At 50.5% G+C, this 15,515-nt stretch overlaps 1 protein-coding gene across 2 annotated transcripts in view; it reads right to left on the bottom strand.

The window, feature by feature from the left end:
* Nucleotides 1-15,515, bottom strand: part of VAV2 (vav guanine nucleotide exchange factor 2) — a 110,219-nt gene that overhangs the window by 9,677 nt on the left and 85,027 nt on the right. For both annotated transcript variants that reach the window (XM_050981152.1, XM_030230146.2), the window contains exons 6-19: nucleotides 14,559-14,657; nucleotides 13,208-13,276; nucleotides 12,538-12,638; nucleotides 9,371-9,470; nucleotides 8,086-8,181; nucleotides 7,371-7,439; nucleotides 5,215-5,301; nucleotides 4,275-4,360; nucleotides 3,898-4,030; nucleotides 2,736-2,845; nucleotides 2,003-2,104; nucleotides 1,803-1,891; nucleotides 1,068-1,084; nucleotides 602-623 (exon numbers count right to left, since the gene is read on the bottom strand). In XM_050981152.1, coding sequence (XP_050837109.1) covers nucleotides 602-623; nucleotides 1,068-1,084; nucleotides 1,803-1,891; nucleotides 2,003-2,104; nucleotides 2,736-2,845; nucleotides 3,898-4,030; nucleotides 4,275-4,360; nucleotides 5,215-5,301; nucleotides 7,371-7,439; nucleotides 8,086-8,181; nucleotides 9,371-9,470; nucleotides 12,538-12,638; nucleotides 13,208-13,276; nucleotides 14,559-14,657 — 1,180 coding nt within the window. The remainder of the gene's footprint in view (nucleotides 1-601; nucleotides 624-1,067; nucleotides 1,085-1,802; nucleotides 1,892-2,002; nucleotides 2,105-2,735; nucleotides 2,846-3,897; nucleotides 4,031-4,274; nucleotides 4,361-5,214; nucleotides 5,302-7,370; nucleotides 7,440-8,085; nucleotides 8,182-9,370; nucleotides 9,471-12,537; nucleotides 12,639-13,207; nucleotides 13,277-14,558; nucleotides 14,658-15,515) is intronic.

Below are 15,515 nucleotides of genomic sequence, written 5' to 3'. Positions count from 1 at the left end.
TGTTGGGTTTTTGTTGTTTTTTTCCTAACCACAAATTTGATTCAGGTTTCTTTTTGCCAGGCTTGGCTTTCCTTCCATCAGAAACAGCACAAAAACAAATTGTTCTTCTCCTTTGAGCCCCAGCAGGGGCAGGGCAGGCCCAGAGCTCTGTCCAGGCAAGTTTTAAACACAGGAAGATAAAAGTTGCTGCAGTAACCTTTGTGACTGATGGCCCATCAGAGCCCTGAGCACACTGGACATGGCAGCAGGAAGATGCTGCCCATCAGCAACAAATCTCCCTGCCAGAACATGCCTGCTCTGCCCTGGAGGTTGATTTGGCACCAGGATGTTGTGCCAGGCTCTCCTGGGTGTGATGGGCACAAGCTTTGGTGGCCCAGGGCTGGCCAGGGGCACGAGGGCACCAAAGAAATTCTGGGGCAGCAGGGACAGGAGAGTCCCCAGTGCCCCATGGCTGGCCCTGAGGGAGCACAGGACCCTTCTGCAGGCACTAAAGCTCCTTCCTGGGTGTTTGGAAGGAGCCTCCCCCTCCCACACAGCCAGTGTTGGGCATTCCTGCAGCCACAACCTGTCCCTGCCCTCTGTCCCACAGCAATGCCCTTACCAGGTCCTGCACCCAGTGAATCCTGCAAAGAAAGAGGAAAAAAACAGTGAGGACACATCAGCCTCAGCTCTCCCCACGAGCACCCACCTGATGCCACTGGCATGAGAAAACGTCCCCCCAAATCTCCCTGGTACCCCCCCAGCCCATGGTGCTCACCCCGGCTGGGTGCTGGCACCTCCTGAGGGCTCTGGGGCTGCTTAAACTGGGCCAGTTCTGGGCTGGAGAGGAGGCCACTGGTCCCCAGTCCTGTCCCACTGGCCCCCAGTCCTGTCCCAGTGGTCTCCACTCCTGTCCCACTGGTCCCCAGCCCTGTCCCACTGGCCCCCAGCCCTGTCCCACTGGTCCCCAGCCCTGTCCCACTGGTCCCCAGCCCTGTCCCACAGGTGAGACCCCTCTGAGGCCACTGCTGGCTCTTCCCATGAGCTGGACAAGGACCCAGGGGTGAGGAGCAGGCCAAAGCACCTACCTGGTCTGCTGAGGAACCTGCAAGAGAAATGGTGGGGTGAGGGGTTAATTTAACAGCCAACAAACCCCATTTCCTGGCTCTCCTGATGCTCTGGAGCAGCACCAGGGGGTGAAGCTGAAGCAGGAAGGGCAAAGCAGAGGTGGGGACACTCGAGTCACTGCTCTGCTCTGGGAGGGGCTGAACCAGACAGGGCCATTCCCTCACTGCCACCAAGTTCTGCAGTTCTGTTCCTCCCTCCCTCCACTCCTCACCCAAAATCTTCCCAACCCCCCCTGTGACCCTCCCTGGAGCATCACCAGGGTTGTGCCCTGGGTGAGCACAGGGCAGTCCCAGCTTGGCCCAGTTCAGACCAAGGACTGACAGCCAACTTTTGGCTGTCCTTTGGGACATTTGGGCTCCAGAGAGGAGCTCTCTGTTCATCAGAGATGCTCTCCCTGCTGCAGACCCTCCTGCTTTCACTGGTAAATGATGAAGAATTGATAATCTCTCTTCAATGCCCACCCCTGCACAGAGCTGCTGGGATTCCCTGCCATCCATGGGATTAACTCTTTGTTTTAGAGAATTTTGGCTGCTTTGTTTGTATTTGAAACCATCAACCAACATGAATTACAGCCCTGGAAGGTGGGCTGGGAGCATATTTGTATTTTTTAATGCATTAACAAACCATCAGAGATTTATAAAGTGAATTTATCAGATCATTCACATGCAGTATGAGCTGCTCATCAAATTACTCACCCATCTTGCAGGGAGGAATAATCTCCAAGCACTCCTTGTGAGCACCTGCTCCACATTTGGGGCAAAGATAGCCCTGGTAGAAGGTTCCTCTGTGACACACACACACAAAAAAAAAAAAATTAAAAAATCAGAAAATCCTAATCCAGCCTCAGCTTTGAGGTTTTTCTTTCTGTGTTTTACTGCAGAAGGTTGTTGCTCACCTCAGGAACATCCTGCAGGCTTTGCAGTTGGTTGTCTTTTCAAATGTGTACATCTGGAAGTTGTGGTGATTTGCATTGGCTTTCTCTGGCTTGATGTTGGACCTGAGGGGAAGGAGCTGGGGGTTCTCAGCCTGTCCCCACGGGGCTGTGGCATTGCTGTCACAGCTTGGACACCACACAGACCCCAAATCCAGTGTGGGAGGAGATCAGGGCTTGGTTGTGGAGAGAGGATTTTGCCCATGGGTTTGGCCTGAGTCAGCCATCAGCCCCAAGGCCTGCCCTGCTCAGGACCAGGTCCTGCAGAACCCCCCTCCCTCCTCAGCCTGCTCCTGCTCCAGCCTGGTGCTTCCCCATGGCCAGGAGCAGGGTGAGGTGTCCTTCCATTCCACACCTTCCACTGTCCCAGGTCACTCCAAGCCCTGCCCAGCCTGGCCTGGAACTCTTCCAGGGATCCAGGGGCACCCACAGCTGCTCTGGGCACCTGTGCCAGGGCCTGCCCACCCTTTGGGGAAGGGAAGGATTCCTTCCCAATATCCCATCCCAGTGCCAGAGATGCTTTTGTGGGGATGCTCAGAGAACAGTTCCAAGCTCCATCCAGCCCCATGAGCTGCCCCAGCACAGGTTTTGCTGTCAGAGCTGCTCTGCAGTGACCTGATGGCCCAAGACACTTTTAGACACTCTTCCCCCACTCCTGGCAACTGCACCCCGGGCTAGAGCAGCCACTCATGCTCACATGGCCATTTCAAACTGCTCCATCCACTTCCTCTTCATCTCCTCAGTCTTGCAGAAGAACTGGAAGCCCTGTTTGCCCTGCAGGTGGATCAGGTAGAAGCCGTAGGACCACTGCAAGAGGAAAGAGAGCTGATCTCCCAGCAGAACACGCCACAGCTCCACTCACACAGCTCAGGCACTGCTCTGAGTGCCTGTCCCTGCCCCCTGTGCTGAGCCAGGGACAGCAGCAGGAGGAAGGAGAGCTCCCTGTTTCTCTAACACATCCCAGTTAATGATGCCTGAAGCGCCTGGGTGCTGTGCACTTGGAGCAGGCAGGATTTCATGGTGGCAGATGAGAGAACCCAGATCCTTCTGCTCCACTGGATCCTCCCCAGCCCTTCTGTCTGGGGCTGACAGCAAGTGACAGCCCAGGAGGAACATCTGACCTGCCCAGTGCACATATGCTCAGCCTGTCTCATCAGCACGCTGCACACAAACACACCACAGCCACAGGGGTGCTCTGCTTACCATTTTTCCATGGGACTAGAAAGCATAGGAGAGCAAAGTGGAGAGAGATTTCATTAAAACACAAAGCCAGCAGCATTCCCTCAGCAGCCCTTGGCTGTTCTCACCCCAGTGTCCCTTATCCCACTGCTCTTCCCATGGCACGGGAGTGGATTCAGCTAAAGGAGCTCACTTCAAGCAAGAGCTGGGAGGTTTTTCCTCCATGGCTGCAGAGTGAGCACCAAACCACAGGGAAATGATGTTCCTTCAGCACTTCGAGTGCCAATTTTGGCAGCCTGGAGTGCAAAGCTGCCTTTCCAGGCTCCTCCACCCTGCAGCTTGTGGGAGAAAGAACATCCTGGACCTTCCCTCCCTCCTCCCTGCCCTCCTCTCTTGCCCATCTGATGTTTGCTCCCTGACACTGGGCCAGAAAGCAGAGAGCAGCTTCCTCCCTCCTAACTCCAACCATCCCAGCCTCCTCAGGGCTGTTCTGCCAGGACACAGGTCAAGGATCCAGCCCAGCCCCACATTAATAAACATTTCCCAATGCTATTTAAGGCTGCCTTGAAAGTTGAGCATTTATTTTCCAGCTTTTTTTCCTCTTTTAAAAGGCTAATGGGAACACACTACCCTGAAACAGCTCCAAAATGCTCTCCAGAGCTAATCCTTGGCCCACCTACCTTCTTAATGTCCTTGTTATTCATGGGGTCATCAGTCATCTTGTGGAAGAGCAGCTCAATAATTTCCTTCAGCTCATAATTGTATCCTTTCCTCTTGCAGACAATCACCACTTTATCAAACAAAAATAAATACCTGCCCAAAGCAAGCAAATAAACAAGCAAGCCAGTCAAAGACATCATTCAAAAATCCATGGGGAAAGATTTGGAAAGCTCAGAGGAGCTCCCCAGCTCAATCTTCAGTGTTTGTGTCCTGCTGTGATTTCACACTGATGCTGGGTTATGGCAGTGAAATCCCAGGCAGTAATTAAAGAAATGAGCTCAAGGGGAGTCATTAGATGAGGGCACATTTGGGGACACTGGGGACAGGGGCCACTCACCTGTCCTGCTTGGTGTGGTTCACTATGGAGCGCACCTTGAGCTCCCCGTCGATCTTGGGCCTCCCAAACTCCTCCAGCTTCACTTGCTGCAGGAAGCAAAGCAGGGCTCAGAGCCTGGAATGCTGCCCTGGGCAGGGGGGATCCCAGAGCTGGCTGGACTCACCCTCCAGCCCTGCCACAGCTCCTGGGAGCAGCAGCACCCCCAGCAAGGGGAGGGAGGATGCTCCAAGGGGAGCCTGGCCATGAGCACAGCACCCCAGGAGCCCCCAGAGCTCCAGCACTGGCACCCCAGGGCAAGGCCCAGCAGTCAAAGCATTTTTGCAAACCCCTCCCCACCTGAAACAAGCTATTTTTTAGAGGTTTCCATAATAATTAAGGATTTTGTCTGTGTTAAATAGCCATCAATTAGAAGTTCATTGTTTCCTAATGAAGTCAAGGTTTAAAGCCCCCAAACCCAGCACCCCTCCAGGTCTGCTGAGGCACAGCAACAAGGCTGAGTGTTTGACACCTCTGCAGTTTGGAGGACGAGTTCTCCCTAAAATACCTGGCTGAAATTTTTGGGGATTTGGTGGCTTTTTATAGGAGACCTTCTCCTCCCTTTTCAGTTAACCTCCATCCTCTTAAAATCAAAAGAAAACCTCTTTTTAAACAGAAGCCAGATGGGCAGCTTGAGGAACTCCTGTGTCCTCCCTACACTGATTATGTGAGAAAAAGCTGAAGAAACATTTTTAGTGTAACACCAGCAAGAGAAGCCACCCTCCATCCCAGCCAAAGCAGTTTTGTGATGGAGCATCCACCTCTGGACCATCAGCAAACCATGGGAAAGTCTGAACTCATGGGGATCTTTCAGCACATCAGAATAAGCAGTAATTGCCCCAAAACCCCATATACATTAATAATAATCAAATTAAACTGGGTTCAAGAGGTTTTTCCACCTTACCAGGTTTTCTATAGAGCTCTGAAATTCACTTATTTTCTTCAAAGTCTCTTTGTCCCTCTTGACTTCATTGATGTACATGGCCAAGTCCTTAAAAAAAAAAAAGGGGTGAATAGTGATTTTTGCCCAGGAGAACAGACATGAGCCTGGCTCCCTGAATCCCTCAGGAGTCTGAGCAGGACCCCACTGCAGCCTGGGACACAGCCAGGCAAGTGCTGCAATGTTTTCCATTTCCCAGAAGATGGCAATGCATGAATCCATGGCAATGCAGGAATCCACGGCAGCACAGTGACCCCAAACCCCAAATTTTCATCCCTCAAAGAGAAGGAACCATCCCTTCCACTGGAACAACTTCTTGCACCTTTCAGAGTGGATTTGCTGTGCCTGTTTGCTTCTTATCTGCTCCCTCCTTGACCTCAACAACAGCTCTTGTCAACTTGGATTAAATCTGAGCAGGGGATTTTTTAAGACATCCCCCCGGGTCAGACCTGGCTCAGCTCCCCAACACAAGGAGGGTTAATCACATCCCATAATCACAGATCTACGTGACAATACTTGTAACATCACCAGGCCAGGGCTGGCAGGGATGGTGATGAGAAATGACACAACCAAAAGGATTCTGGAGCAGGGAAACAACAATCCCAGGGAAACACAATCCCAGCATCAGCCAGGACTTGAAACAACAACCTGCAAATGTTGGCTCTGGAATTTCACTGGGAGCTGCCTTTCCCCCACCCAGCAGCACTAGGAACTCAGTCCTGCATTCCCAAGGCAGAGGATTGGTACCTGCACCAAAAAACCTCACCACAAATGGGGTGTTTTTGGTGCAAATCCTGCCTTTGCTTTGCAGAACCAGCTATTCCAGCAAAATAAAAGGGAGCTGAATCCCTTTGGGAATGTCACTCCATCCAACCCCCTGCACAGCTCTCCCCCCAGACAGCAGCAATGTCTGCTGCCTGCCAGCACAGCAGACAGAAAGGCTGGACTTGTGATGAAAGACATCACTTGGAAGTTAAGCCTTGGTTTACAGATCAATTAAAACCAAACTGAATGATTCCCAACCCCCCCGAGCCCAGCGTGGTCAGAACTGCTCCCACACTCTCCTGGTGATGGGGAGGAGAAGAGAGAAACCTCCCTGATGGTTATCAACATCTTCCTGCAGCAAATGCTGAGTCTGCAGCAGAGGCAGAGCAAACCCAGGTTTATTTTCCAGCAGTGGTGCTGGGTGATGAGGCCAGGAGCGGGGTTTAACTGCTGTCACCAGGCTCAGCGTTCATCTGAGGCCACAGCAGCAGGCTGGGAGTGCAACGTCCTTCAAAGCACCTCAGCTGCACAGAGAGCCCCACTGCAGCCCTGGATCCCTGGGCTGGCAGCAAAAGGGCTGGAAAGGTCACCCAGCTTATGTAAGGGCCAGGAAATGTTACAAAACAAAGTGACCACGAGCACAGGGATGGACCCTGAGGTGCCCCCCAGAGCATCCTCCAGTCAGCTTCTGCTGACAATGGATCTGCTGTGAATGTGTGTGTGGGGAGACATAACCCAGCCAGAACACATTTGGATGATCCTGCAATTTGATTTTTTTTGGTTGCTGATGGTTTTTCTGAGGTTTTGGGGGCTCCAGCTAAAAGCTGAAAAAAAAAAAACAACTCGAAGCAAAGCAAAGTGCTGATGCCAAAAGTCATCAGTTGTTGAAAACACTGATAAAAAATGAAATAAAAAAAGGTGGATTAAAGGATTCCCACCCAGCACCTGGCTGACAGCACCCAGAGAAGGCTCCACACGGGCAGGCTCCCATGGCTGCCACACTCCCTGACTTGCTGGTTCCTCTGGAGCTCCTCCAAATCCCTCCCAGCAGAAACAAAAGCCGGATCTGGCACAGCCTCTACACACACAACAGCAATCAGGGAAAAGTCCTGACTTGTCAACAAACCCCAGCTCCCCCCTCTGCCTCAGGACTGACAAGGGATCTGCTCTGAGGCCACCACACCAAGTGACAACCAACACACACAGGTGTGGCCACAAGGAGCAGACCTTGCCTTCCCTCCAGCTGCTCCTGGATGGATCTTCCATCCAAATTTTTGTTGCACAGAGCAGAGGGCTGCTGAGCTCTGCTGCAGCCCCCAGCCAGCAAAGCCCCCTCCCCACTTCACCTCCTGTACCTGCATTGCCTCCAGAGCCTCCTTCAGCTGCTGCTTCTCTGGCCGCTCTGAGGAATGGCTGAGCAGCTCCTGAAAGAAAAATTAAATAATAAAAATTAAATAATAAAATATTAAAAAACAAATAAATAAAGATCAATAAATAATAGAAGTAAATATAAATGAATAAAGAGTTTGGATGTGCTAGGAAAGATGCCCAGAGCCTGCCTGCACCAGACAGGGTCTGCCTGAGTGCTGCAGGGTGGTGACAGGGATGTCAGGGTGGCTGCAGGCATTCCAAGGGTGACTGGAGGGATGCCTGGGTGACAGCAGGGATGCCAGGGTGACAGCAGGGATGCCAGGGAGGTGGCAGGGATGCAGGGATGCCCCAGCAGGCAGCTGTGGCTGCAGGACAGGGAACACACCAAGGGCTGGTGCTTGAGAGATCTGTTACACAGAGTTGACTGGAGGAATTTCACACATAATCAGATTATGTGCAAGCTTGTTTTATATTCATTAAGTGCCTCTCGTGGGTAGCAAGTGCAGAATTACCCTGGGTCACTGTACTTTAGGAGACAGCACAAATATTATGTTGTGTTAAGTAGCTCTAGTAATTATTTTATTTGAAGGGGAATAAAGATCCCAACCCTTGCTCTGCATTTGGCAATGATTCACCCTCCACTGACAGAGGTGGAAGATGCTACAGCAGACTGAGAAGTGACAGTGCTGAAAAACTTACTTTTAACAGGAGGTGATACTTCAAAACTCTCTGCATTGGAACCACCAGCAGATCTTGCAACTTGAATTTCCCATCCTGGACCTTTAGTGTGCATTCCTAGGAAGGAGATCAATAAATCAGCAGTGAGAAAACAACAGCTTCCCACCCAAAAGAAGCCTCTGAAGTCTTGAGAATGTTTTTTTGGCTCCTGTAAACTCAGTCCTGATGCCCACAGACCTGTGGTTCTTGCAGCCACCCAGCCAGGGCTGGGCTCCACCACAGAGGTTATCAAGGGATTCATCCAGGGGCTGGACCCTCAATTCCAGCCACTGCCATGCAAATGAGATGCTTAATGAGATGCTGCTCATTAGGGCACTGCACCAATGCTCCCAGACCTGGGGAAATGTCACATGAAGCCCATCTGCCTCAGCCACCCCCTCCCTGGGCTACTGCAGCTGATTTGGGAGGGGCTGCCACTGAGCAGGCAGCCTGTGGCTCTGGAGTCACTGATGAGCATTAGGTCATTAAGATGAGCTAATTGTGGTTGCAGGAAGTTTTGCCACCGTTGCCTTTGCCCAGACCCATTTCCAGCCCCCCTGTGTGACCTGACAGAGCTGCCACAAGGGAGGGAGGCACAGCAAAAGCAGGGAGCAACTGGATGCTCCAGCACATTTTACACAATTCCTCACTGCAGCTTTACCCCTGAACTGGCTTCACACAGGGAATCAAAGCACATTTGCAGAAGGTGAGGTAACGTGGACAGACAGCCAGGCAAATTCTGATTAGCATCAAGAGCAAAGCAGGAATTAGAGCTGGGTAAAAACAGCAGCTCAAACAATGCAGCCCTTGTGGGGCTCCTTTGATTCCCTTAATGTCTGGATCAGCCCCTATTCACACTGAGGAGGCCAGGGCAGGAATTCTGGTGTTTGCCTGGGGATTTGGGTTTGCCTCTGAGGGTCCCCAGTGCTGCTGGTGGCTTTGGAAAACCACGTGGCTCCTGCTTTGGGGATGCACAGGGCCTGCAAGCTCAGAGAACTTGTCCCAGCCAGTCCCACCCAAATAAAGTCACTGGTTGGTTTGAACTTGGATAAACTTGGGGAGGAAGGACAGAGTGAGGGTTGGGTGAGGAGAAAAGGGAAAAACGAGGGGTCAGGAGAGCACAAGCCCCAGCTTTGCTCCCTCTGTGGCAGCACAGACACACTCTGACACCCTTTTCTCTCCTGGTCCATCAGACATTGCCCAGACACCAGGCCCAGCTCCAGCAGGTCCTTCCCAAAGCTGTGGCAGGGCTCAGCCCCCTGCTCACCTCCACCTTCTGCCTCACGTCCTCCCGGTTGGCAAGGAGGTGGTTCAGGGTGTTCTGGGCATACTCCATGTGGCTGCAGTACTTGCCATAAATCAGCAGCCTGGAGGGAGGAAAAGCACAGGTTTAGCTGGAGGTGCTGGCAGATAGAAGCTGTTCTAAAAGAGATTTAAATGTGTGTGCAGCAAAAGGCAGAGGCAAACAGCTATTCCCCCTTTTCACTGCTTAGCAAAGTATAAACTCTCTTTCATTGTGTGGCTTTTTGACATTTAGATTTTCAGCAGTTGAAGATTTGGAAGTTTCCAGAGTCCATGGAGATGATTCAGCTCCTGATGAACAGAAGGGGCTGGGAGGTCAGAGCAGAAGAGCCTGCCTTTGGAGGGTTAGATGACACAGTGGAATGAAATTCTTCCTTGTGAGGGTGGTGAGGAACTGTCAAAAGTTTCCTAGAGAGTTTGTGGCTGACCCTGGAATTATCCAAGACCAGGCTGGATGGGGCTTGGAGCAACCTGGGCTGGTGGAAGGTGTCCCTGCCCACGGCAGGGGGTGAAATGGGATGAATTTTTAGGTCCCTTCCAACCCAAACCTTTCAGTGATTCTGTGTCACATTTTAGAATCACATCTTCTTGAAAGAGCCCCAGGGACCTAGAGATCAAGAGCCTGGGTAATTGGGAAAAGAAAGTTGTCACAGCCTTTGGAAACACAGTGAAGCTCTGCACGGACACCCTGGGCTATAAATTTAAACACTGACAAAAAAGAGCAGTTTTGCCATGGATTCCCCCTTTTCCCTCATTAATCCTGCCTGACAGGTTTGGGTTTTCTCCCCCTTCCTGGCTGTTAACTGTGCACATCTTCCATCACAAAATGCACCTCATCCATTATCTGGGGGCCTCATCTCTCGATGGAGATGACCTGGGAACCACTGACCCAGCTGCTCCATAAACCTGGGACATTCACATCCTGCAGGGAAGTGAATAAAGAGATTTATGGAGCCACAGCCACTAAAGATTATTCTTCCACCTTTTCCCCCTGACAAATTCTGCACAGGCACAATCATATCTACCTTGCCAGCATGGGGAGAGCTTCAAAAAGGCTTCAGGAGCATAAATTCAAACCTCTGGCTTCCAGAGGAAGAGATTTACAAACTATTTCCTTAAAAAAGGCCCCTGCAAAGCCAAGGAGCAATGCATCATTTTGCCAGAATGTCTCCAAGGATGTGAGGAAAGCAGGAGTTATTTGTCATGGGCAGATTTGATGGAGGAAGGTCTCATATTCAGGGACCAAGTGGGGACTCTGGAGATCCATGTTCCCTTCCTGGTGGGGCAACACTGTCTCCCCAGTGAGTTCACCTCCTCCTCCTCCTCCTGCACTGAAATTCCCTTGCTGTAAAATGTGATATTCCTGATGGAGGAAAGGACTCTGCCTGCTTACATCAGCTTGCTCCAAACTCTTCATCCCCAACAATCTGATTTTAGGGACTTCTCCAAGGCAAACCCCCCTTGAGCAGCAGCTTCCCACAGCACTGATGTCACCAGAATCCCCATGGACTGAAGAGAGCTTCAGATCCACCATCAGCACCTCACAGCTGCTTTTTCTCCTTCCTCCACATCTCTCCAAGGCTTTCAGGGCCTTCAGGAAGTTGTTTGAAAGCTCCCTTAGGAAGGGGGCCAGCTGCTTCACCCACCTGCATGGAACTCACCAGCTCCAAGCATTCTGCCAGCTCCCACCAGCATGTTAACAGAAGAAAACATGGATTTAATGGCTCAAACCCCAGCCTCGTGCTCCTGCACAGCCACTGCACCTCCCTGGGCAGCAGTGCCACCTCCAGAACCCCTCCTGTGTCCCCTCCCTGCTCCCTGTGTCCAGCTCTGCCCCAGGGATGGCACTGGCATGCATGGGGCTGAGCCAGGGATCAGGAGATCAAAATCACCTCAGTGATTTCTCTGAGTATTTTGAAATTATTTGCATTCCTCTTTGGAATATTTTTGTAATTTAACCCAGAAAAAAAAATGCACTTTGTAACGAGAGGCCCCCAGGATGATGGAAGATGTGACCTCACGGTGAGTTATTAATGCAGATGGTATTTCTGGAGTTATTGACTTCTGAATGGCATTTCTGTGTCTAGACACTGGTTTAATCACAGGGAAATAACAGCCTGGCACCATTCCACAATGAATCACCCTTTGATTAGTATTAAGGATATTAAAGGCTTTTATCAACCTTATCTGCCTGTGCTGGGGTGCTCCTGCTTGCAGCTGCCAAAACCCAGGATTGATTCTGTTTGTGAAAGAAACTTTTACATTTATTCACCGTGCAGAAGGTGCAGGATGAGCTCTGTGCCAAACAGGAGATTCTTTGAGAGTGAGGAATGGCTTTGATCAGAGCAGGGCTGAGTCTCCCCTGCACAGGAGTCACCCCACCACATCCCAGCCCTCTGCTGCTTGCAGAGACCACACAAAACCCCTGAAGGCCACTGAGGTTTTGCTCCATTCCAGCTCATCTTTATCCCCTCAGATGTGTCCCCACAATCACATTGGATATTCAGTCTCCTACAGGATGCTGAGCTCAAGGAAAATCCAGGGGCTTGCAGGAGCAGGGATCCAAGGGAGCCTGGTGGTCACAGGGGAGATGTCCCAGCCTCTGCCCTGGGTGGCCTGAAGCTGTGGCTGGGTTTTGCTGCTTTAGTGTCAGCACTCAGTGATGTTTCAGCTGCCTGAGAGCAGTTTGCTGTGGAGGATGCAAACCTGGGCTGCTGTGGAAGGCATCTCTGCAATCACAGAATTATTAAGCTGGAAAAAGACCTCTGAGTCCAACCATTCAACCAGCACTGCCATTAAACCACAGCCCCAAGCACCACAGCCACCCAATTTTTGAACACTTGCAGGGATTGGGACCCCACCACCTCCCTGGGCAGCCTGTTCCAGTGCTTGACAACCCTCCCAGTGAAGAAATTTTCACTAATATCCATTAAAAACCTCCTCTGGTGGAACCTGAGGCCATTTCCTCCTGTCCTGCTGGAACTTGGGAGAAGAGACAGATCCCAACCTGGCTCCAACCTCCTTTCAGGCAGTAGTGGAGAGTGAGAAGGCAGAGAATAACAAGAACTGTGTTTAAATCACCAAAAATAACCCCAAATCTGGAGCTGCCTGAAGCCTGGGATATTCCTTTACCTCTCTTTGAACTCCAGGAACACTTTTGCCAGGCTGCTTCCTCCAGACATCATCGAGACATCGATGGCTCTCAGGAAACTGAAGTGCACTTTAATGAGGTCCTAAAACCAAGCAACAGCCAACACTTCACACACATTCCCAGCAGGTGGGCAAACAGAGCCCAGAGAAATGCACATTCCCTCGTTCCCCAGGCAGGGCTTTCCCTTTTTAGGTGTTTGTAAATAAAGTTGTTCTAGTGGGACACAGCCCTGACTGGAGGACAGGGGTGTGATTCCAGCAGGGAGAAATGCCCCAGGGTGGGGAGGGAGGAGGAGATGGGATGGAAGGAGTGCAGGAGATGAGGTTTTGACCTAGACCCTGTGCAAACCAGAGAAATAAATCCCTTCATCACCCTGTGCCCAAATCAGCTAAAATCCAGAGCCCCAGCCCTGAAACATCCACCAGATAGAACTGTTTCCTTTCCTAGAGTTCATCTATTCCCCACCTCCAAAACTGAGTGTTAAAGAATGTCTCCTACAGCACTTTAAGCTCCACAGCACACCAAAGGCTGGAGCTCTCCAAGTGAATGCACAAATCTAACAGGAAATCAGAAAACCTCCTCCTAAGCAGGGAGAGGGCTGAGCTGCTGTGAAAAGAGCAAAGATTTAAGGCACGATGCCCAGGACGTTACCTCCAAATTGATAAAAATAGCTTCCATGTCTTGGGGAGTCAGCACCAGCCTCAGGGGGTTCATGTAGTTCTGCAAGAGGGAAATGGAAAAGGGATTGAGGTACTGCAGGGATTTGTAATTTCTGCTTCACCAGCTGAGTTCACCTGGGCAGGTTTTGGTGAGCCTAAGCATTTGCAAAGGCAGAGGCTGAGCAGGGATGGAAGGGATCCCATGAGTGCATCATCCCTGAGCTGCCACAGCATTTCCAGGGCTGGGAAGGTGCCAGACCCCCACCCATGGGTGCCCACAGCCCCTTCCCCTGCTAAAGCTGTGGCACAGGGGTGAAATGCACTCTGCAGTCCTTGGCTGCACTGAAGCATCTTCCCAGCTCTTTATCTCCCTGGAATTCTGCCCTTGGGAAGGCAGCAATGATGTGATTACATGGGCAATGCCTTTCTGAGCAAATACATATTAATAGGAACATCTGCGTGACTTGGGACTGCAAAAACCCCAAATACAACAACCCAGGGGGGGAAATTCCACCCATGAGACCACCAGGACCTGCAAACCTTTGCAAGCTTTAACTGACATGAAAGCAATAATTTAACTCTTCCTTCCTCCTGCACCAGAGGGCTCTGGCTGTTTCCAAGGAACAAGGGTTCCCTGGAAACATAAATGACAAATATATTGGGACATTTTCCTGGAAATGTTCTTCCACTTTTCCAGTTTTGCTCACAGACAGACAGAGGGAAAGAATGGCAAAAGGGGAGGAAACAAAAGCATTGGGGTGATTAGAAATGGCAGCTTGATTTTCATTATTGTTCTTCCTTCCTGCTGCTTTCCTGGGAGCAGGAACCACCTCCAGGCTCCATCCATTGCTGAGGTGTTCCCTTTCATTTGTTTTTAAAAGAAAGGAGCCACAATAATTCATCAAAACCAATTAAACCCCCACGAATTTAGGCAGCAGAACGTTCCTTTTAATCCAATTAGCTTCAATGGCAAGTCAGCACAGCCTCAGCACTCAGAATAAAGGGAATTATTCCGTGGCAATCAGAGAGATAAGAGATATCTGCAAACACAGCTCTTATCAGCAAACCCGGCCTGGCTGAGCCAGGAGTGGGAGATTCTCACCCCAGGATGGGGGGACACAGCAGGAAGGTTTTCAGCCTGGTTCTCATCTGCAGCAATCACAAAAAAAGATGCTGGTTTTGCCTCCTGCACATTGCTGCTTGTCTGGGTTTTGTGGATCCCCCTCCTCTCCCATTTTCCCCCATCCTGCCCCTCACATCTCCCAGCTCTGGGAGCAAGAACCAGCCCAGCACAATCCATGTGGGATCCAGGGCTGCTGGGGAAAGCAGGGCTCAGCTCTCACCTTTTCTATATCTTCAAGGGTTTTGTAGTATTTGGCCTCAGTTTCTTGGATTTCTAGCAAACAGCAATTCCTTTTGTCATCTTCTGTCATTCCCATTTTCTAGGGAAAGGAAAAATTAAGGCATGGTCAGATGGTCCTAAGGGTGGTCCAGCAACCTGGTGGGGCTCCAGTTACAGCAACCAAGCACAAGTTTGGCAAGTCAGGAGAGAACCACTACTGGCTTATGCTAAAAGGAACTATTTTTATCCAAAAAATATAAGGAGGAAGCCTGGCTGTGTTATTAAATATGTTTAAACATGGAAAAACTGCAGTTTTTGCATTTATTACAGCCACACCACCAAAGACTTTCAGCTAAAGAAGAATAATAGGAGATAAAGGCTGATTTTTTTCTCTTTTTAATTTTTTGTTTTATTGCTTAAGATGAAACTCACAACAGATACTAAGTGGGTCACAAATAATACGTCAGACTTATATAAATCCCTGGCCAGGGTTGCCAGCTCTCCTGATTTTAGGTCAAATCTGATAAAATGTGCTTTTCCCAAAGCTCCAACTCCTGGAGTCACTTCTGCTCTGCAAAGCTGGGCCCACATGTTGGGAGCTGCTGCACTTGGCAGGGCAGAATCTGAATTTGGGAGCGAGTTCAGGGATGGGGTTTGATGGGTCATGCACAGGAACAGAGCCCCTCTGTCCACCCCTCAGAACTCACAGCTGGGACCTTGCAGCTGGAGGAAACCCCAGATTTTAACCAATTCATCTTACCTGCATGTATCTAATCTGAAGCATGCAGAAATACAAGAAGCCATTAGCATCACACACTTGCTGTTGCAACAAATGTTACCCAAAAAAACGTTCAGTTTTGGGGCAGATGCATTAAAAATAGACTCTTTTGCTCAGGGAAGTGAAAGGGAGTCACAGCTCTCAACTGCTCAGCAGAAAACATAAAATAACGTGGAGGGG

The sequence above is a fragment of the Serinus canaria genome, chromosome 17 (genome assembly GCF_022539315.1).
Source record: "Serinus canaria isolate serCan28SL12 chromosome 17, serCan2020, whole genome shotgun sequence".
Taxonomy (NCBI): Eukaryota; Metazoa; Chordata; class Aves; order Passeriformes; family Fringillidae; genus Serinus; species Serinus canaria.
Note: the sequence above shows the minus strand (reverse complement) of the source record. Positions and strands in the feature narration are given on the sequence as shown.